The 22,697-nt window shown below is 36.3% G+C and overlaps 1 protein-coding gene across 1 annotated transcript in view; it reads right to left on the bottom strand.

The window, feature by feature from the left end:
- Positions 1-22,697, bottom strand: part of ANKRD31 (ankyrin repeat domain 31) — a 140,637-nt gene that overhangs the window by 42,405 nt on the left and 75,535 nt on the right. The window contains 5 exon segments of the mRNA XM_044916663.1: positions 249-336; positions 5,741-5,856; positions 7,496-7,658; positions 18,098-18,240; positions 19,114-19,251. Coding sequence (XP_044772598.1) covers positions 249-336; positions 5,741-5,856; positions 7,496-7,658; positions 18,098-18,240; positions 19,114-19,251 — 648 coding nt within the window.

Here is a 22,697-nt window from a genome sequence, read left to right on the forward strand (position 1 = left end):
GGACCTCTCATTTTACTCATGCTATACCTTGAGACTAGAAGTATCTTGATCAACAATTACACTAACTCCTGGTTTGCATAAATGACTTACAATGCCCATTCCTGGCACTTTATTATCATATAAAAAAAAAAGGTTACTTTTCAGCCACCATAAGTAAGCTCTGACATAAACCTGTACCTTAAGAAGCAGAGGGAGCGATGACCTTGGATGTATGAAATAATCAAACTTGAGTATGGGTCCATATTTACCTGCATCTTCAGGGGTTCTTATTTCAAATTCTAGTAAATTTTCTTGTTTTTCTTCTATATCTTGTAAAATGGCACTGATGGTCTGATGCTATCAGATAAAAACATTAAAAACTTCATTACAAGAAGGTAGATATTTCTCTCTGATATACAATTGTCAAATGCACAGTAAAAGTGCTAAAGAAAGTGCTGCTAAAATGCTCATTTCACTTTATGTTCGAAATGTATTCATGCTTTGTTTAAACTTAACTGTATAAATGTTGTGTATTTGTGGAGAACAAGTAAACCTAAGTATTTTGATTTATGTAGCAGATCTACTCCTGGTAAACAGAATATATGAGTAGCAGCCATATAAAGGTTCATAATTTCTCACTGACTTCTGTTATAATTATAGCTGTAGGTGATAAAAGAACAACTCAGCACATAATATTTAAAGGTCACATATATGCAATAAGTACACTTTAAGGCTTTATGACTATCACTGCACACTATTAAAATCTCCCACATAATCTTAAAAATACAAAACACTACTCTCTCAAACATTCACAAATGGGAATTAAGGCCACCTTTCCATGCCCTTGTTAGTCCTGACTGTCCTGCCTAGAATGTCTTCAATTTACTTTGCCCAGATTCATCTCTTTCTTATGAGAGAAGTAATCATGGAGTGGATTCTGGAACTAGACTGCCTGGGTGTGAATTCTGACTTCACCTCTTCCTAGCTGGGTGGCTCCAGCATGTTACTTGTCCTCTCCTTGCCTGAATAGAGTAACACATGTAAAATGCTTCGGGCAGTGCCAGCAAAACACAAGAGTTCAAATAAGTACTGCTTATTATTATATAAAACCCGTATCATACATGAAATCTCTGGCTAATCTAATTCATATGAATTTCTCCTTTTTCAGAATTAGTTAAGAATTCTGGTGGTATATAATTTAGCATTAATATATATAATGTCTTACACATTATATTTCTCTATCAAGAAAATAACATCTTATAGGCAGGAACATAGCTTTTATATTTGTGAATGGTTCCCACACTGTTGGATATATAGCTGGTGCTCAATAAACAAAGACTGATGGACTGACTCATATCACCTATCCTTTAATATATTCTCAATATACATTCATTTAAACAATGTGATAGTCCTCAAAGCCTTCTAAAGTACATTGCCCTGAAATTTTACTTTGGTGCCTACAGGGACATGAAAAATGCACATAATAAAACCATCCAATTATGTGGAAAAGCAATCTCACTGCTGTCATTTATGAAATGCATCAGAGCAGAACTATAAAACACAAATATGCAAAACAAACAAACAAAATGAGATTTATCTCTTTTTACAATGAATGTCTATAAAAGCAAACTAAAGGTCTGAATCTGAGCCCTGGCTAAGCCTCTACCTACAGGTCAGGATAAAGAAAACATTTTTTTGGTGCTGATTTTCCGTCTTGCTTTGCTCATATTGTGGATGCATTCAGTCTTGGCTACCATGGGCAATAACCTTCAACTCCACACCAGCTTTACCTTCCATCATGAAGAGGCCAGTATAACCTTCCCTCCAAGATCCCCCTTCTTAGTCCTTCATTACTGCATTTTTATCTTAAAAAGAAATACCAAAAAACCCAACCTATGATCTGTCTTTGGAACAAGCAGCTTTAGACAGTTTATACTGTGGTTATGGAAAGCTTCACTATAATTTTATTCCAAATTTCCTATTTTTCATGGCAGGATCATCTTTGACTCTGACACCTCTCTTACAATTTTGTACAGTATAGCACTGTGGTCAGAAGCATTGGCTCTGGGGCGCCTGGGTGGCTCAGTCGTTAAGCGTCTGCCTTCAGCTCAGGTCAGGATCTCAGAGTCCTGGGATGGAGCCCCGCATCGGGTTCCCTGCCCAGCAGGAGCGTCTGCTTCTCTTTCTCCCTCTGCCCCTGCTCCTGTACTCTCTCTCTTGCTCACTCTGTCTCTCAAATAAATAAAATCTTAAAAAAAAAAAAAAAGAAGCACAGGCTCTGCAGCTAGACTGCCTGGCACTGCTTTAATTCTGGTATTGCTACTTAACAGAAATAAAATTCTGGATTAAGTTACTTAACGTCTTTTACTTTAGCTTCCTCAACTGTAATAAGGAAGAATAATGAGAATAACAGAACGCACCCAGAAGGGTTATTATGAGGATTAAAATGAGTTAGTATAAGGACTTAGAGAGCTTATCATATAATAAGTATTCAGTGAATACCAACTATTAGTATTATTACTCCATCTACACGGGTATAGAGAAGGAAGCTGCCTACATGCTGTGATCTAAAGGTGTTATAAGGTGGCAGCAAACTAAAATCATCTCATTTCCTTTGTATCTGGCCATAGAGTCACCCCTCTCCCCAATTTGATTTGAAGTTTCCAACATTCAAAAATAAGTTTACATTTACAAAAGACTAACCCCTAATGACTTTAAAGTCCTTATATTTCTTGAGTTCTTCTCCTTTTCTAAAGTTGGTTTTCTTTTTCTTTTTTCTAAATTGAAGTACAGTTGACACATAATATTACATTAGTTTCAGGTGTACAACAGTAATTTGACAAGTTTATATGTTATGTTATGCTCACCACAAGTGTAGCTCCCATCTGTCACCATACAACACTATTACAGTATCATTGACTATATTACCTATGTTGTACCTTTTATCCCTGTGACTTATTTATTTCATAACTGGAAACCTACCTCCCACTCCCCTCCCCCATTTTACCCATTCCTCCACCCAAAGTTGGTTTTCTTTAGACTCTTGTATCTCCATTACATTTTTCCTGAAGCTTGGCATGTGAAATAATATACATTACTCCTGAAGCAAACACCTATACAGTTAATAACAGGCAGTTTTTCCAAGATGTTCTAATTTTTTTTTTTTAAAGATTTTATTTATTTATTTGAGAGAGAGAGAATGAGAGAGAGCACATGAGAGTGGGGAGGGTCAGAGGGAGAAGCAGACTCCCCGCCGAGCAGGGAGCCCGATGCGGGACTCGATCCAGGGACTCCAGGATCATGACCTGAGCCGAAGGCAGTCGCTTAACCAACTGAGCCACCCAGGCGCCCCAAGATGTTCTAATTTTTACATGAAAACACACCTTAAAGATATGGTGGGCTGAGCTGATAGAGAAGAACCTCTGCCTACTCCAAACACATGGAAACAGTATACAAAATACAACAAACTTTAAATATACACACACACAGGGGCGCCTGGGTGGCTCAGTCGTTAAGCGTCTGCCTTCAGCTCGGGTCATTATCCCAGGGTCCTAGGATCAAGCCCTGCATCAGGCTCTCTGCTCAGCGGGAAGCCTGCTTCTCCCTCTCCCACTCCCCCTGCTTGTGTTCCCTCTCTCGCTGTGTCTCTGTCAAATAAATAAATAAAATCTTTAAAAATATATATATACCCACACACAGCTAAGAATGGAAAATGACTGAAAAATTCCCTGGTGTCAGAAATGAAACTAGTGGTGACCCATCGGGGATTTGGAACAAATATAGGTATTAGGGGCTGGGGTTTTAATGCTCACAAAGGAAAAGGAGGCACGGATTCCCCACATAAAGTTAGTGACCTTTAGCTTAACTAAAGGTTAGAAAAACTCTACTTGTCAACACCCAAGGCTTTGGGTAGAAAATTAGAGACTCAAGCCTATACCACACATATATATAAGAATTAAATTTATATAATTTGTGTGGTTTAGGAACCCGAATTGAGAAATTAGCATAAAAACTTGTGTGAAACGGATAAACTTCTAGGGCCTCAGCAGATGCAAATGTTCAACACAAAGGTTAGGCACACCAAAATTCCCACAGTAATCAGTCCTCATGGAAAGGGGATTATAATAAAAAATTAAAAACCACATAAAGAATCATGTTATCATGAGAAAGAATCAGGAAGAGACTCTGAAATTCCTTTCAAAAAACGCTTGGATTTTTAAAAATCCTATCAATATTTTAAGAGCAGAAAAGTCTTTGTTTTATTTTGTTCTTTCTTTAAAACAAAAAATTTGAAAAGCAAACATAATTTCTAGAAATAAAAAACAGTCATTTAATTTAAAGACTCAATGTATGGGTTAAATAGATTAGAAATATTTGAGGAGAACAATAATGAACTAGAAGAGAAGTCAAAGGATATCACACAGAATATACTGTGGAGAGTTAAAGAGATGGAAAATATGAAGAAGATACTAGAAGACATGGAGACTGGTCTAAAAGACATCTGAATAGAGGTTACAAAAACAGAAAAATACTGAGAATGGAGCAGGGGCAATTTTCAAAGGTATAAGGACTGAAAGTTCCTGAAATACAAATGAGAAATGTGCCTTCAGATTAAAGGAGCATTTCTAGGCCTGATTATAATTAATAAAAACACTCCACATTTAGACACAACTTAGTGAAAGTGAAGAATATAAAATCTGTAAGATTAAAAGACAGATTATCTACAAGGGAATGACAGATTGATGGTTGACTTTCTGTCCATGACAACAGATACCAGGAAACAGTGTAAAACATTTTCAAAGTGCTGAGGCAAATGTAATTTAGTTTGAATACCACTTAAGATAAAATATTTAAGCTACAAATTTGTTGATTAATAGTTTAGGTTCAATGAATGGCAATGTCTTCTTTACAATGACTAACAGAAAGCATGTAGGAGAAGTCTCATCAACATACATAGTCTTTTTTTTTCTTTTTTTAGATTTTATTTATTTGACAGAGAGGGAGAGAGCACAAGCAGGGGGAGCAGCAGGCAGAGGGAAGCAGAGGGAAGCAGGCTCCCTGCTGAACAAGGGGCCTGATGTGAGGCTCGATCCCAGGACCCTGTGATCATGACCTGAGCCAAAGGCATATGCTTAACAACTGAGCCACCCAGGTGCCCCTGAACATACATAGTATTATTCAAAATAATATTTCATTGAGGATGCTACTTTCTTAAGGAGTTAGTTTCTAGTAAGCTTTATGTTTTTAATCAAGTTACACATATCCATCTTAAGAAGTAACATTTTTTTATTGAGCAACTACTATGTTATTTTTGTATAAATATACTTTTATATGAAGAGCTTCACATATAGCAAACACTATCACTATAAACCATGTGAGATTCCACGTTGGCTAACCCCAGTTGTTTTTCTCTTCTTGTCTGGGTTCTAGGATCTTTTCTACTTACTATGCATCCTAGACTTTTTGTGGGAATGGCTGGATGAAGACACACTATGATAGTGGGACAAGAAGTAGCTAAAGAATACAACCTAGTTGTAAAGAATAGCAGCTAATCCATAATTCTGTATTCAATGCAGATAAGTGAGTTAACTGTACAACATATTTTCTTGGCTCATTAACTGTATTATTTTCTTGTAACAAAAAATATTTTCAACCTGTGTGTCCTTAAAATGCAAAGAATACTGCCAATAGCCAATGGCTGGCTGGCCCAAAGAATGGCATTTTCTAAGATGAAAAATGAAAGGATTTCAACTTTACTCACCACAGGATGGCTTTCTCTTGTCTTTTCTCTGTGTGAAAGAGAAGGTGGATCAACAGTTTTGCAGTCATCACAAAAACACCGTTTAAGTCTTTTTGGTCGGACAGCAGGAATTTTGACTTTAAAAATTAAAATTAGAAAATATAATGTGTAAAAATTTAGCTTCATTTTATCAATTTTAATGGTGACAGGAATAGAAATAAATTAAGTCTACAATTACTATAATAACTTAATGTTGATCAGCATCTCATTATTAGTATCAACTGAGTGATTACAGCTAACATTTACTGAATACTTATCACACAGTGGATGGCAAACTCTTTTCCTGAACCATCTTATTTAATCTTCATAGGTAGTTTATTCTGTCCATTTTACAGAAGAGGAGAATGAAGCTTAGAGGGATTCCGGAAGTTTCCTTAATGTCACACAGCTAGTACTAAAAATAGATCTGATTCCAAAATCCATGCTGTTAATCACTATGTCTACAATTCATTGTCTCTGACCCTTTTCCCATTCTGGATTCCCTTTCTTCATATAACTATTGTAACCTACATCCCTCATCCCTCATCCCTTTAGGGTACTTGATCAAGGAAATGTATACACAAGAAACAACAGACAAGTGGGAATTGATACAGCACTTCATAACAGAGTGCCCAATAACTTCAAGGGCGGGAGAGAAACATGGCTGTGGAGAGGGAGAGAGACATGGCTGGGGCTTTATATTGGAGCAGGCAATGAAAAGAGGAACTTGTATCAGTCTTGACCTTGAGCTACACATGATCTATCTCACTAGTAAAATATGAGACAGTGATTATCCTTGGCTCTGACCAATCATATCAATAATATAACTCCTCTCTTGAAAATCAACAATTGGTAAAGATAGTGGTAGGCTGGGGGAAATGTGTGTGACAGGGGTTCTCTTCCCAGTTATTCTGCCTCATAGGGAGAAAGGGCAGATATGTTTCTGGGTTTCTCGTAGGAGTCAAGGCTCAAGCAGGACAGAAAAGGAAGAACAAATCACTCTCCTCAACACTTAAACTGTGTTTAACTGTTTGTTTTCTGGTTGATCTCCCCACAAGAATAAGTTCCTCATAGGCAAATACTCAATTTGCTTGGCAGGTTCTTAACAAATATATGTTTTCTAAATTAGTGTTTACTACATGCCTATTTCTTATAGATAGTTCATTATATTATTTAAATGCAAACTATTTCTAAAAAATGGTTCATAAAATTTTGCCTCCCTGTAAATTCCCCTGAATATTTTTTACATTATATTTACACATACATATATGCATACAAGTATATTTGCTTATTAACAAATTCATATTCTAGCATTAGAACATTAGAGTATTGAAAAGTTTGCATCAGGCCCTTTCACATGAACCACTACAAATTTTGAAGTAATGGGATCTTAGCTGCAAAGATTTTAGTATAATGCCAACCTTTTCCAACCCCACTACCAGTAAGCCAATTTGTGTGGTTTCAGTTACGTCTCTATCTCTAGAGATTAATAATTGTTTAATGAATAATATGGGTTCCATTTCAACATGTAATTCCAATCCAACAGGATCATATGGTATATAAATTAAACCAATCTGGAAATGCTAACTTCTAAAAATAAATAATGCTTTTCAAGAATTTAATAAACACACAAAACATCTACCCCAGTTATGAAACAATTTATACTACAAATCTGAAGATTTTTCTAAGCAGAGGTATACACTTGTCTAAAATAGCAAGCAATACTGACATACATACCAGTGGCTATAACATTACTTTCATCTCTATTATCAGTCTCAATTGCACCATAAGATTTCAGCAGCTCTTTCATTTTTTCATTATCTGCTTCATCCAAAGCAGTCTTCTGCTTTTGATTCTTTTGATTTGGGTTTGCTCCATGTTGTAGTAGAATCTCAGCTGCCTAGAAGATATTTTTCCAAAGTTATCTTTATAGACACCTAAGATCAATAATTTCTGCTTTCATTATAAGTCACCACTATTAAAAGTTATCAAAGTATTAAAAGTTATCAAAAGAGGTTTCAAACTCTGGCCAAGAAAATTTTTTATCAAATTTGATATGAAAACTGTAAACTGCTTCACGAATTTTCCTCAGAGGATAACAAAACATGATGACACAAAAGTACCAGATATGCTGTCTTCATTGCAATCAAGAAGTAAACATAGGCAGAATGATATGCAAGACTATCTCTTTAACAGAGCCCTTTGTCTCTTCCTCCAACCTGCATTACTGTATTTTAGGTATGTTGCTTGTTCAAGAAGTTTAATGAGCTAGTTTGAAAATCCAATGACCCTTGTAATAATGTTTGTGCAAATCTGTCATGTGTCCGAAATAAGTGACTTATATGCACAGAATGCAAAAGGAAACTTAGAAATAATCTACTCCTACCCCATCATCTTACAGAAGAGAAAACTGAAGTCATAGAGGTTGTGCCATTGGCTGGGGGGCAGTTTCTAATATAAATAAGATTTCTCTGAGTAACTCAAAGCTGTTGTATATTAGAAGTTTATAAATGATCAAAGGTAAAGATATTACTAATTAGGTTATAGTATAAGTCAACTAGTGAAAAAAAGCCCATGATTCCATCTGTGTGAGGCAAGCAAGTGACTAAAATCACTGAAAAACCTGATTAGGAAAAGATGGTCAGGATTTTTTAAGAACAGAGATACGCTCTGTGTTAGTGACTTATTTCTTTCTCCGTATGTCCGGGTATGGAGAAGCAGAGAATTTAGGAGCAAATGGGTCAGTGAAGATGATGACGATAGCTCCTCATTTGTTCCATCCTCCCAGAGTTAGCACAGCATAAAAGGAAACACGTTTATTTTAAAGTCGAGCATACAAAACCCACTCCTGCTACCTACTAGCTATGTCCTTGGGCAAGTTATTTACCATTTGAACCTCATTTTTATCATCTATGAGAACTAAATATGAGCCCTTGTCAAATACCTTGTACATAGTGGATTCTTAATGAAAGTGGGCCCCTAAAACCTTTTTTCTTTAGAGGAATGAAAAGACCAACCGAGCTAATGAGAGACAGTAGATAATAAATAGCATATGAAAGAAGTCTCCTGCAAAGATTTTTGATGAAAACTTAGTGAAGTCTGAGTAAAGGTATTTTGTTTTGTTTTTAAAAGATGGGGTGAGCAGTACCTCAATCCAGTGGTTTCTAAGCCTGAGTGATTAGTAAAGTTACCTGTGGAATTATTTAAAAATACATATTCCTTACACCCTCTTTCCACTGCTATATATGGGGTCAGGAGAAAGCTGGGTTTTTTTTGTTTGTTTTTTAACAAAGGAAGCTTTTCTAGACTTAAAAATCATGCCATATTAATGATGACTATTCTGTGTGTTAAGATGAGGCCTTCCTCTAAGGGCTTGACCTTTAATGTATTTTTTTTTTTAAAGATTTTATTTATTTATTTGACAGAGAAAGACACAGCGAGAGAGGGAACACAAACGGGGAGTGGGAGAGGGAGAAGCAGACTCCCCGCCGAGCAGGGAGCCCGATGCGGGACTCGATCCCGGGACTCCAGGATCATGACCTGAGCCGAAGGCAGTCGCTTAACCAACTGAGCCACCCAGGCGCCCGACTTTAATGTATTAACATGGATTCATTTAATCTATTGGTTTGGAAGACACAGAACTCAGCTCAGAGGGAACAGGACCCTGAATAGCTCTGTTTCAGTAACACTCATTAGTAGGAAAAAGCCTAAAAAGCCTAAGAGAACAGCAAAAGGGCCACAAGGCACTAAACAGGAAAGGCTAAAGCTATAGTTGGGAGAGAGTTCCAGGTAATACGATGGGAAGACCTAGGAACAAAGAACTTGACAAAAATTAGGTGACCAAGAAGTAGGTCCCTCTTCTGACTTTTTTTTTTTTTAATCAGCTTTACTGGAGTAATCACTACTACAACCATGAATTAGAAACATTCCATCCTTGCTCTGAAATGTACTTTGTCTTATGTTTCTAGAGTCACTCACTCTTTTGATTGTTTTCATGGCATTATCTTTTTCATTTCCTCTTCTTCGTTGCCCCTGGCAATCACTAATCTACTCTCTGCCTGTATGGATTTGCTTATTGTGGATGTTTCATATTAATAAAATCATGTAATATGTGGTCTTTTGTATCCATCTTCTTTCATTAAGCATAATGTTTTCAAGGTTCACCCATGTGGTAGCATGTATCAGCACTTCATTTTTTTATGGCTTAATAATATCTTATTGCTATGCACCACATCTTGTTTATACATTCATCAACTGATGGACATTTGGGTTGTTTCCACTTTTTGGCTATTTGGAAAATAGTGCTATGAACATTCATATACAAATTTTTGTGTGAACATGTTTCTTTCTTTTTTTTAGATTTTATTTATTTACCTGACACAGAGAAAGAAAGCACACAAGCAGGGGGAGGGGGAGAAGTAGGCTCTCCACTGAGCAGAGAGCCTGATGTGGGGCTCAATCCCAGGACCCTGAGATCATGACCTGAGCTGAAGGCAGACACTTAACAGACTGAGCCACCTAGGCACCCTGTGAACATGTTTTCAATTCTCTTGGCTATATACCTAAGAGTGGAATTTGCTACATCATATGGCAATTCTATGTTCAACTTTTGAAGGAACTGCCAGAGTGTTTTCTATAGCAGCAGTACCATTTTACATTACCACCAGCCATGTATGAGAGTTCCAATTTCTTCACATCTTTGCCAACATCACCTTTACTTTTTTTTTTATTCTTATGTTAATCCCCATACATTACATCATTAGTTTTAGATGTAGTGTTCCATGACTCATTGTTTGTGCATAACACCCAGTGCTCCATGCAGAATGTGCCCTCCTCAATACCCCATCACCTTTACTTTTAAAAGATTTTTTTGCCGGGTATAGAATTCTAGAATGACAAGTTTATTTCCCTTTGCAGTACTTTATTAAAGATGTTGCTCTTTTGTCCAGTGGCTTGCAAAATTTTTGATGAGACGCTGGCTGCCATTATTTTATTTGTTCCTGTATACAATTATCTTTTAAAACTTTGCTTTAAAGATTTTTCCCATACAAATCAAAACCACAATGAGAAACCACCTCACACCAGTCAGAATGGCTAAAATTAACAAGTCAAGAAATGACAGATGTTGGCAAGGATGCAGAGAAAGGGGAACCCTCCTACACTGTTGGTGGGAATGTAAGTTGGTGCAGCCATTCTGGAAAACAGTATGGAGGTTTCTCAAAAAGTTGAAAATAGAGCTACCCTATGACCCAGCAACTGTACTACTATTTACCCCAAAGATACAAATGTAGTGATCCGAGGGGGCACCTGCACCCTAATAATCACAGCAGCAATGTCCACAACAGCCAAACTGTGGAAAGAGCTGAGATGTCCATCAACAGATGAATGGATAAAAATGTGGTATATATATATACAATGGAATACCACTCAGCCATCAGAAAGGATGAATACTTACCATTTACATTGACGTGGATGGAACTGGAAGGTATTATGCTGAGCAAAATAAGTCAATCAGGGAAAGACAATTATCAAATGGTTTCGATGGTTTCATTCATATGTGGAATGTAAGAAACAGCACAGAGGGCCATAGGGGAAGGGAGGGAAAACTGAATGGGAAGTCATCAGAGAGGGAGAAAAACCATAAGAGACTCTTAGTCATAGGAAACAAACTGAGGGTTGCTGGAGGGGAGATGGGTGGGGAGGTGGGGAAACTGGGTGATGGGCACTAAGGAGGGTGTGTGATGTAATGCGCACTGGGTGTTATACACAACTGATAAATTATTGAACACTACATCTGAAAATGATGTATATTTTGTGTACTTTGTTGGCTAATTGAATTTAAATAAAAAAAATAGTGGCATGTACATTTTAACAATGTTAATTCTTCCAGTTCTTGAGCATGGTATATCTTTCCTTTTATTGTGTATCTTTATTTTTATTGTAATGATCATTTATTAATGCTTAGAAGTATATTTTTCTTGTAGGATACATGATGACTTGGTTGGTGGCATCAATTAAATTGTCTCCCTTTATGTACTATTTTATTGTACTATGTTGATAGTGATACTTTAATAAATATATTTTATGAGAATAAAACTAACTAACTAAATAAAATATTTTTCCCTTTTTTCTCTGATTCTCAGCAATTTGGTTTTGTTATGTGTTGGTGCAGTTGTCTTCATTTTTCTTTTACTGAAGGGTTGGTGAGATTTTTGGTTCTGTGGGTTTATGGTTTTCATCAAATTTGGATAATTTTGGTCTTTATTCTCCAAGTATTTTTTCTGACCCCTCCTCTTTCGGGGATTAAGCTTGCAAGTATATTATATAACTTGAGATTACCCTATAGGACACCGAGGTTTTCTTACTTTGTCTTTGTTTTGTTTGTTCTCTCAGTCTTTCTTGTTTTATTTTGGATAATTTCTAATGCTTTATCTTCAAATCCACAGCTTAAATACTTTTCAGTATTTAATATGCTGTTAACTAAGCCATTTGGTAAATATCTCACTTCACATGTTTTATTTTCATCTCTAGTAGTTTAAGTCTTATTTATATCTTCCATTTCTCCTCCCATCATGTTTCTGTTTTCCTCCACCTCCCTGAACATAAGAGAGTGTATTAGTTTTCTTTTACTGCATAACAAATTACTACAAATGTGATAGCTTAAAATAATATAAATTTATTATCTCACACTTTTTCTGTAGATCAGAAATCTGAGCATGGAGTGGCTGTGTTGTCTGCTCAGAGTCTTCACCACGCTGAAATCAAAGTGTCAGCATAGACTGATTATCACCTAAGTTTAGGGTCCTTTTCCAAGCTCACTAGTTTTTTGGTATAATTCATTTCCTTGAAAGTTTATAAAGTTCTTGTATTCTTTTTTTTTTTTTTTTTTTTTTAAACTTTTTTTTTTTTTTTTTAAAGATTTTATTTATTTATTTGTGAGAGAGAGAATGAGAGACAGAGAGCATGAGAGGGAGGAGGGTCAGAGGGAGAAGCAGACTCCCTGCTGAGCAGGGAGCCCGATGCGGGACTCGATCCCGGGACTCCAGGATCATGACCTGAGCCGAAGGCAGTCGCTTAACCAACTGAGCCACCCAGGCGCCCCAAAGTTCTTGTATTCTTGTTGGCTGTGGGTTGGGGACTGCTTTCAGCTCCTTAGAAGCTTCTGCAGTTCTTTGCCACATGGCTTTCTCTGATGTTTTCCTTCTTTTAAAGGATTCACCTCATTAGGTTGGGCCCATCCACACTGAAAGGGAGGGGATTATACATAGTGTGTATAGGCCAGTGAATAAGAATCTTGAGGACCATTTTAGAATTCTGTCTACCATGTGGAGTATATATAGTTATAATGTTTGTTTAACATCCTTTTCTGCTAATTCTATTATCTGTGTCATTTCTGGGTCTCTTTTGAATGATCATTTTTTAATCTCCTGCTTATGGATAATATTTTGTACTTTTTTATTTAAAAAATTTTGGATTGATTGATAAACACTGATTTTTATATTGCTTAGTGCTGAATTTCACTGTATTCCTTTAGATGTTGTTGGGCTTTGTTCTGGGACATGTTTAGGTTACTGGAATTAGTATGATCTTTTTGACATTTTCTTTCAAATTTTAAGGTTAGTTCAGAGAAACTTTTAGTACCAATTTACCTCAACTATGCAAGACATACCCTCTATTTGATGCTTCCATGTTTTAAGAGTTCCTGCCATTCTGGCTGGTGGAAACATAAACTACTCAGCCCTCTATAACCTCCAGCAATGGTTCTGCCAATCCTTCCTGTTGGCTCTTTGCCTAATCTTACAGAGTTTTCTCAAACGTATTTGTAGATTAGCCAAAGAATCAAGGGGATTCTCCTTCAAATTTCTGGAAAGTTCTCTGTATGCAGATCCTTTCTATCTGTAATTTTGCCTCATAAATTCTACCTGTTGAGCCTTTTAAACTCCAAATTCTGTCTTCTGAACTTGAGACCATAGGACTGTTTGTTTTTTCTCTTTCTATGCCTGGAAACCCCCTCTAGTCCATACGGTAAGGCAACCACAGGATTCATCTGCTTCCCTTCTCTCAAGGATTGCTGCCCTGTGCTGCATTTTGTACAATGGTTCAAAACTGCTATTTTATGTATTTTGTTCACCTTTCAAGTTGTTAAGGTGGGAGGGTATATCTTGTCCTTTCTAGTCTTTCCTGTACAAAAGTAGATGTCCATCCCCACCCACTTTTTATCTTTTTCCCTTTTCTTTTCCTCTCACTCTTTTTAAATTTTATTTATTTATTTTTAAGATTTTATTTATTTGACAGAGAGAGCACAAGCAGAGGGAGAGAGAGGGAGAAGCAGGCTCCCAGCTGAGCAAGGAGCCTGATGTGGGACTCGATCTCAGGACCCTGGGATCATGACGTGGGCTAAAGGCAGCCACTTAACCGACTGAGCCACCCAGGCGTCCCTTCTTCTCACTCATCTTTTCCTTATCTTTTTATCCTCTTTGCTTTATAAGATAAAATACATGACCATTTTGGAAAATAACTTAAAACAGAAATTAAGATATAAATAGAAGTTAAAAGTTGGGAAAACAGGTGACTGAATAACTTTCCATGCAGTAATGCAAGAGTAAAAAAAAAAAATCTAAGAATTAAATGTATAGGCTATAATAGAATTGATATTGATTAGGTCTATGATACCATATATTTGCCTCTCCTGCGCTCTCTCTTTAATTTTTCTAGGTTATCTATCAATATTCTATCTCAAGATAAAGAAATAAAGACAAAAGGGAAGAAATTAGAAGTAAAATGAGCCAATGATAGAAGAACCGTCACATGGAAGGAAAATTAATGAAGATATGAGGAAAGATGTTGGCAATATATCAGTATCCAAGGAACGAAAATATCCTTAAAAATACTACTTCCTTCTTTTCAAATAAAACATTTCTCCTTAAAATAAAGGCAATATTGATATGGAAGTTTACTCTAAATGCAAACTTCGTCTATACTGCCACTTATGTGAAGACACTCAAGTGATTCTTTAGATCAAGCAATAGCAAACTCTGGCCCATGGGACAAATCCAGTCTGCTGTCTGATTTTATAAATAAAGTTTTATTTGAGCATATCCATACTTACTCATTTACATATTGTCTATGACTGCTTTTTCACTACAACAGTTGAGTAGCTACGATACAGACTGTGTGGCCCAGGAAAACTAAACTGTTTATTGTCTAGCTCTTTACAAGAAATATTTATCAATCCCTGCTCTAGACCATAGCTGTCCAACAGAATTTTCTGTGACAATGGAAGCATTCTAATGTACATTTCCACCATGGTACCCACTTCCAATACAATATGATACATGTAGCTATTGAGTACTTCAAATATGGCTAATGCAACTGAAGAATTGATTTTTAAATTTAATTAATTTTAAATAATTTAAGTTAAAATACCTACATGTGCCTAATGGCTACAGTACAGCTGTACAGGACAGCACAACTCTAGATCAATTTCCTTTTTCAGGGGTAAAGATATTTGTATCTTTCTCAAGCAGAACTAGGCCTAGAACTCGGGCTTTCCAATACCTAGACCTAGTTCAGTGTCTTATCCACTAAACCGAGTTCCCCTTCTATCTTCTGTGGTTAATTTTAGCTCTTGACATTTATTTTTACAGAAGGTCCTCTATATCTGAGTAATCATTTTCTCTGTCCCTTCAAGTTACCAAATTGTTATAAAGGAAGCTAGAGTCTTCAAAATAGGAAAGTTCTCACTCATGAAAACCATTTACAAAATGTTACCCAAATAACCTCCCTCCTTACTAACATGGCATCTTTCCTATCCATCAAGTCAACAGCTTTGTTGTTCAGTTTATTACTGGTCAATGTTATAAACAGCTAACAATAAAATGGAAATACACTACAAATTGATTACGAAGTCCAAATGTTCAGATATAAAATTTCCTGAAGTCAAACATTAAAATAATGTTGGAGAAATACTTGAAGCACCTGTGAAGCCACTGATGAATCAGAAACTGATTAACCTAAAACTGTTAACCTAAAAAAAGAAATACCATAAGAATTTGAATATAAAAGGACTGACAGAAGACCTAGGAAAAACTTGTTATACCTCTCAAAATTTTTGCAAAAAGAACTTCCTTGAGGTAATGGTACAGAAAAATCAAGTGTGAGATGAAGTATATCCTGTACTGTCACACAATTTTGCCAGAAAAATTAGGCCATGAAAGCAAACTTTATTCACTCTTTTCCTGTTTTAGAAATTAGTATATGTTGCAATTAGGACCTAAATAAAATACTGCTTAGAAATGAGTTAACACAGCAGGCCTGAGACTGCTATCCAGAGAAGCTGCTTGCAAGGTGTGGCCTTTAGCTGACATCAATGAACTTGGCTGGTAAACAGTACCCTACGTTGATAGAAAACTTTCCCTATTGATAACGGTAGCTTTCTTTGCTTAAACATTCTACATAAGCAACGTGGTTTGTGCTCTTAGGAGTCTGGAATCTTGGTATGTCCTAGGCAGAGGGTGCTTACATGACCATCCCCAATATAAATCTTTGAAACTGAGTTTCTAATGGTCTCCCTTGAGTGGAAACATGGAAATGACATTTTTGTTGCTGGGGGAAAGGTAAGCTGTGAGTGACCTCTCATGAGGAAGACAGCCTAATAAAGCCTTCACATAAATACCTCCAGATTCCACCTGTGTTTTTTTCTGATGAGTCAGCTGCATATCCTTACTACACTGCTGTAAGAAATCTTAGCTATGAGGGGTGCTTGGGTGGCTCATTTGGTTAAACATCTGCCTTCAGCTCAGGTCATAATCTCAGGGTCCTTGGATCGAGCCCCACGTGGGGCTCCTGCTCAGCGGGGAGACTGCTTCTCCCTCTCCCTCTACCCTTCCGCCTATGCTCTCTCAAACAAATAAAATCTTTAAAAAAAAAGGAAAGAAAAAAGAAATCTTAGCTATGAGCACAACTGTATGCTGAGTTCTGAAAGTCCTTCTAATCAATTCCCAAATGAAGGGGTGGTATTAGGGACCTCCTTATTTTCTTTGTTTTATATTGCATTTTTCAGGATAATGTCTAAAAATGTGATTTTCCTACTACAGATTTTTGGCCCTTATTTAAGTGGTTTCACTTTAAGTGGTCTTTTCCCTGTACATATAACCAGTAAGCTCATTAATTTAATGATTCTTCCTGTTTCCCTTCTTCCATTTCATGATCACATAACCTTGAGATTCTTTTTTAATTTAAATATCTTAAAGGCCAAAGAGCTTCTTTGCTCAAAAGAAGCCACTCTGGACATTAGTCCACCCATCTGGTATTATTAATATTGTTTTGTTTTTAAGTAGGCTCCACGCCCAGGATGGAGCCCAGTGCGGGGCTTGAACTCACAACCCTGAGATCAAGACCTGAGCTGAGATCAAGAGTTGGATGCTTAACCAACTGAGCCACCCATGTGCCCCTTTCTGATATTATTCTTAATCATTAGTTTATATCTCTTATTGCTGCAAATCATAAAGTCAATACTATTCCTTCATGTGACTACCTTTAGGCTGAAAACAGTGGGGATATGCTTTCATAAAATTAACAAAAAATCACCAGGGTCTTAAAAATATCTAGAGACAGATAAATTGGTGTTAGTGAGGGGTTCAAGGTATTTTTTATATGAACCTTGGTTTCATATGTTGTTATTGGTGGTGGTTTCCTTCACTATTTTTTCAAAGCCATTGATTAGTCCTGAAGTCTACATGCCTACTGATAACAATAAAAGTCTTCTCAGATTTGTCAAAGATGAGTTTAAAAATCTTAAGGATTTTAAGGTCTAGATTTGAAATTCAGTGTTACTGAAATAATGACCTTAGTAATCTTCTTTTGTGATGGCTGTCTGATTAAGAAAAGCAAAGGAGAAAAATATACAACAAACCCTCAGGAACATGCATTTTTACCCATTTCTTTGAAATCTCAAACCCACTGAGAACTTTTGAGTTAAAAAACATCTGTCAACATATATTATCACTATAATTAGACTCTTTTATCACAACAGCAAATCATTTAAGACAATTAAAAATGGAATGTATTAGATTTATAGCCTACGTTTACCCTGAGACGTTTCATTTTATTCTGACTTACATGAATTTTATGAGGTAGAGACAATGGAAAAACAATTCATTAGTTAATATGATTTTCCAATCTATACACAATATCCTATCTTCGTTTAAAATTTTAAGTAGGTTTTAAAAATCATTTATTTTAAGGAATTACTTTAGTGCTCAGTTTGAAATACCTTAATTTTCTTCACTCACTTTTATGAGAAAAAGTAAGAGGAACCCAGTCTGATGTGCACTGTACCTTTAAATGATCGTTGGCAGCAGCATCATGTAAGGGATTAATCCCATCTAGATTTTCACAATTAACATTAGCACCAGCTTTTAACAACTCTACAATTATATCATTAGATCCCTCACTAGATGCCTCATGAAGTGGTGTCCAACCTAAAAAAGGAAAAAAGAAAAAAACAAAACAAGCTGCTGCTTACAAATCAACATTCATGTACTATCTTCATTATTAAGCTTATTTGCACTAATGCAATGAATCTCTATATTGATTCAAATGTATATACTAAGTATTAGACAAGAAATAATATTGAAAACTATGGCCTTGAAATGTTTCAATTTTGAAAACCAGTCTCATCAAAAATATTTGTTGATCCAAGGGCCAAAACAGAAGACTCACAGAATATAAAATATAATGGGACTAGAGTAAAACTAATCATGTCAATTTGTTTCAACTCAGATATTAAAATAGAGTAAGATCAAGTCTGCCTTCCCCATTTGTATCACTGCATTGTCGTATATCCCTCTAAAATGACATACGATTCTTGAAATCAATCTTTTGAGTTTTTCCCTGTTAACTCCTCACACAAGATTTTTTTGTGCTCAAGCAAAATGTTAGATCAATTTAAAAATGGAGGCTGAAAATAAAAATAAGGAAAGAGAGAAACAATGAATAACTTAAAGAGAGGAGAAAGAGAAGGGATAGGGAAATGGGAAAAAACTGGCACTCTCTCCAAAGTCAGAGTTTAGTATTCAGATCTCCAAGAAAAAGACCTAAATAAAGCTCCCTTTACTCCCCATTCTGTATACTTCCTCTGAATGCTCCCACATGTATGTTAAAAACTGTTTCAGAGGAGGTTATTTTAGCAACTGGTGAAAACCAAGATAAATTTAACTATTCAACTAAATAATATATTTAAAAAAAAACAGTTCAAAGTTAGCAGCCAGGATCAAAACCGGGGAAGGGTGGATGAAATGTGTATTTCAGTGAGTTCAAGTTATAAACACAATTAAAATTTCAAGAATCCAAACCTGCATTATCTTTTAGATTCACATCTGCTCCAGATTCTATTAGAGCCTTCACCAGAGTCAAATTTCCTCTTCTGGCAGCCAAATGAAGCTGGCTTTCCCCTCTGGCATTCCTCTTATTGATCCCAGCTGTTTTTACTTCTGTAAATTTGCCAAGTAAAACCGAGGCTTCTTTTCTGTCAAATGCTGATCATTACAAAGGAGCTTAGGAAATACACAGCAACTTCCTCAAATATCCTAAGTAGGGTGCACTATACAAAACATATATCAATATCATCATTGCTATTACTGTTTTAAAATATAACTTGTGAAGGAATTGTAGAGCATCTAAGTACATTACTTTGCATTCATTCCAACAGCTGTTTAGTCACCCTACCAGGAGCTCGATTAAAACAAACTTGCTTCAATTCTACCCTCATTTCACTCTCAGTAGTCCTTTAACAATGGACAAAATTTTTCTTAAAACAAATTGTGATTTTATAAAACATCTCTTTCTATAGCTCTTCTCTATCCCAGTGAGTGTGTTTCTGATCACAAAAGACACCAAAAACTGAACCATGGCCCAATGGATTATTTTTCTTTCAAAAAACATGCAATACAACATCATTATCCAAAGATTTTTAAAAAATCTTCTTGCACCACAAGTTAGAGAGACTTAAATTGGAGCTAAAAAAAAGGACCATGTTTTCCCCTCAATTTCGTCCCCAAACCATGCTAAAATGATAGTAAAACATTTTTTTTTAAAAGATTTTATTTATTTTTTAACAGAGAGAGAGCGAGAGAGGGAACACAAGCAGGGAGAGTGGGAGAGGGAGAAGCAGGCTTCCCACCGAGCAGGGAGCCCGATGTGGGACTCGATCCCAGGATCCTGGGATCATGACCTGAGCCGAAGGCAGACACTTAACGACTGAGCCACCCAGGCGCCCCGTAAAACATTTTTTTTTTTAATACCATAAAAAGAAAATAGAAGAGGAAACAATAGAAGACAAAGACTTCAACAACTTTTTGGGAACTGGAAAATCACTGCAGGAGAAGAGTTTCCAACTTGATGAAGTAGGGGAAATGCCTCAACCCAAATGCCAGCAAAAAGAATTAGGGAGAGAGCCCACCTAAACCCAGCACTTGGGGGCATCAAGTGTGGTGAAAGGCAGTGTTTGTGGAACTGGGCTAGAAACATGGAGACTGAATGAAAGTATATATATACAAAAGTTGGGACTCCAAGTTCCCTTCCCCAACCCTGAATTGTCTGGCAACCTTTCCTCTTACCCAAGGTCCCCATCCCCAAGCCATGAAACTGGAGATTTATTTTCTGTAGAAATCACATCAAAGAAGCTTCAGAGTGAGACACAAGGAAGGCAAAGTAGAGGATTAGAGTGATGAAACAGAAAAGAATATTCATTAAACCAGCAGTCCTCAAATGTAGTCCCAGATTAGCAGTGTCAGTGTCACCTGGGAAACTTGTTAGAAACGCTAATTCTCAGACTATGGACTCTGAGAAACAAACTGAGGGTTTTAGAGGGAAGGGGGGTGGGGGGGATAGGTTAGCCCGGTGATGGGTATTAAGGAGGGCATGTACTGCATGGAGCCCTTGGTGTTATACACAAACAATGAATCATGGAACACTACATCAAAAACTAATGATGTAATGTATGGTGACTAACGTAACATAATAAAATGAAATTAAAAAAAAAAAAGAAATGCTAATTCTCCAGCTCACCCCACAAGCCTACTGTGGAGAACAGATTTTTAAGGTAACTCCTAATGATCCCCATCTCCTGGTATTTATGGCCTTGTATCATCCACTCCTCTTGAAGAATTTGCTTCTAACCAATAGAATACCTCAATACTGAGGGTATTTCACTTCCTTGATTAGGTTATAAGAGATTGTAACATTTTCTGTCTTGCTAGCAAACTTGCTCTGTCACCTTCAGCTTGCATGTTTTGATGAACCAAGAGGACACACTGGAAAAGCTCATGAAGGAAGAAACCGAGGATGAGCACAAGGTGGCCACAACCCTCAAGGAAGAGAATTCTGACAACAACCACATGAGCTTGAAAATGGATCCTTCCCTGGTTGAGCCTTCAGATGAGACCCCAGTCTTGGCCAACACCTTGATTGTAGCCTATGAAATATCCTGAGCAGAAGATCTGCCTAAGCCATGCCCAATTCCTGATTTACAGAAACTATAAGATAAAAAATGTGTGTTGTTTTAAACTGCTAAGTTTGCAAATGTGTAATACACTAATAGATAATACACCTAATGTTCAGACTTTCTGGGGGTAGAGCCCAGTAATCTGTGTTTTAACAAACTTTCCAGGTGATTCTGATGCAAGATAAGGTTTAAGAACCACTGCATTAAACCTTAAGACTCTCTCCCTGTTCTATTTCCTAAATGCCACAGCAACTAGGCACATAGTTTCAGGGCAAGAGATAAAAAGTTTAGAGAATTACTCTCTAAAAGATGGATTCTTCAGTTAATGTGAATCACAGGGGAGACTGACAGCCTCACATCTACATTCCCCTGACATCTAGACAAATCATACTGCTCTTACAAATCTGTACTCAGAAATTCTTTATTCAAAGAATAAAGATATATCTATTATATATATTTATTATATATACATATATAGAGAATATATTTTAAAATTATGAAATATCCAAAACAGCAGACCTGTAGTTTGCAAGTTTGAATTGAAAAATCTAATAATTGTTACTGTGAGTGGTACAAATCCTCTCACCTAGTTCATGATGTGTTGTAGCAAAGAAGGTAGGCACATGGTAAACATTTTGGGGCAAAAACTCAAAAATTATTCCATTTTACTGTCATCATAAATTTCTATAGCATGTAACTAAAATTTTAAAATAAAATCTGCAAAAAACTGGAAAGGAAGCAAATAGGACTCACACTAACTTCACAAAAAACTTCTTCATAAAGTCCACTGCAGTTAATGCTGAGTACTTAATAGCATTATCCTTTATTAACAAATTAATAAATATTAATTGATAATATATTTAATAATTGGTATCAACAATATTATTTATTAATAAAGTATAATGCTACTAAGACATACTCAGCTTTCAGTTACTTTGTATGTGATCTATTTTTTTTTTTATTCTCTGGAAACTCAAGATCCTTAATTACATCTGCAGAGATTCTTTTTCTATTTAGGTAAAATTCACTCTTTTATATAAGATATTATCACAGGTTCCAGGGATTAGGACATGGACATGTTCTGGAGGGCCACTATTCAACCCACTACAGGATGGATGTATAAGAAGGGCTTTAGATTATATGAGAGGGGGACAATGGGAGAAGGTTCACAGAGAATGCCTAATCCAGTGTCCTTCCTACCTCTTAATAGACGATAGATAAATGAACTTTTCAGTATTTACCATTTAACCTGAAGTGGCCTGGCTTAGCCTATTGTTCACCACAGAACTAGCTCCAAGAACTGTTAAAGGATAGTTAACTTGTCCATACAGCCAAACACATGCAGTTCGTTCATCTGACAAAAAGAAACCAGTGGCCATTCTTTAATTTGCCTTATGGTGAAAGGGCTCAATGGAAGTATCTAAAGGATCTGGC

This window comes from Neomonachus schauinslandi, chromosome 7 (assembly GCF_002201575.2).
Source record: "Neomonachus schauinslandi chromosome 7, ASM220157v2, whole genome shotgun sequence".
Lineage (NCBI taxonomy): Eukaryota > Metazoa > Chordata > Mammalia > Carnivora > Phocidae > Neomonachus > Neomonachus schauinslandi.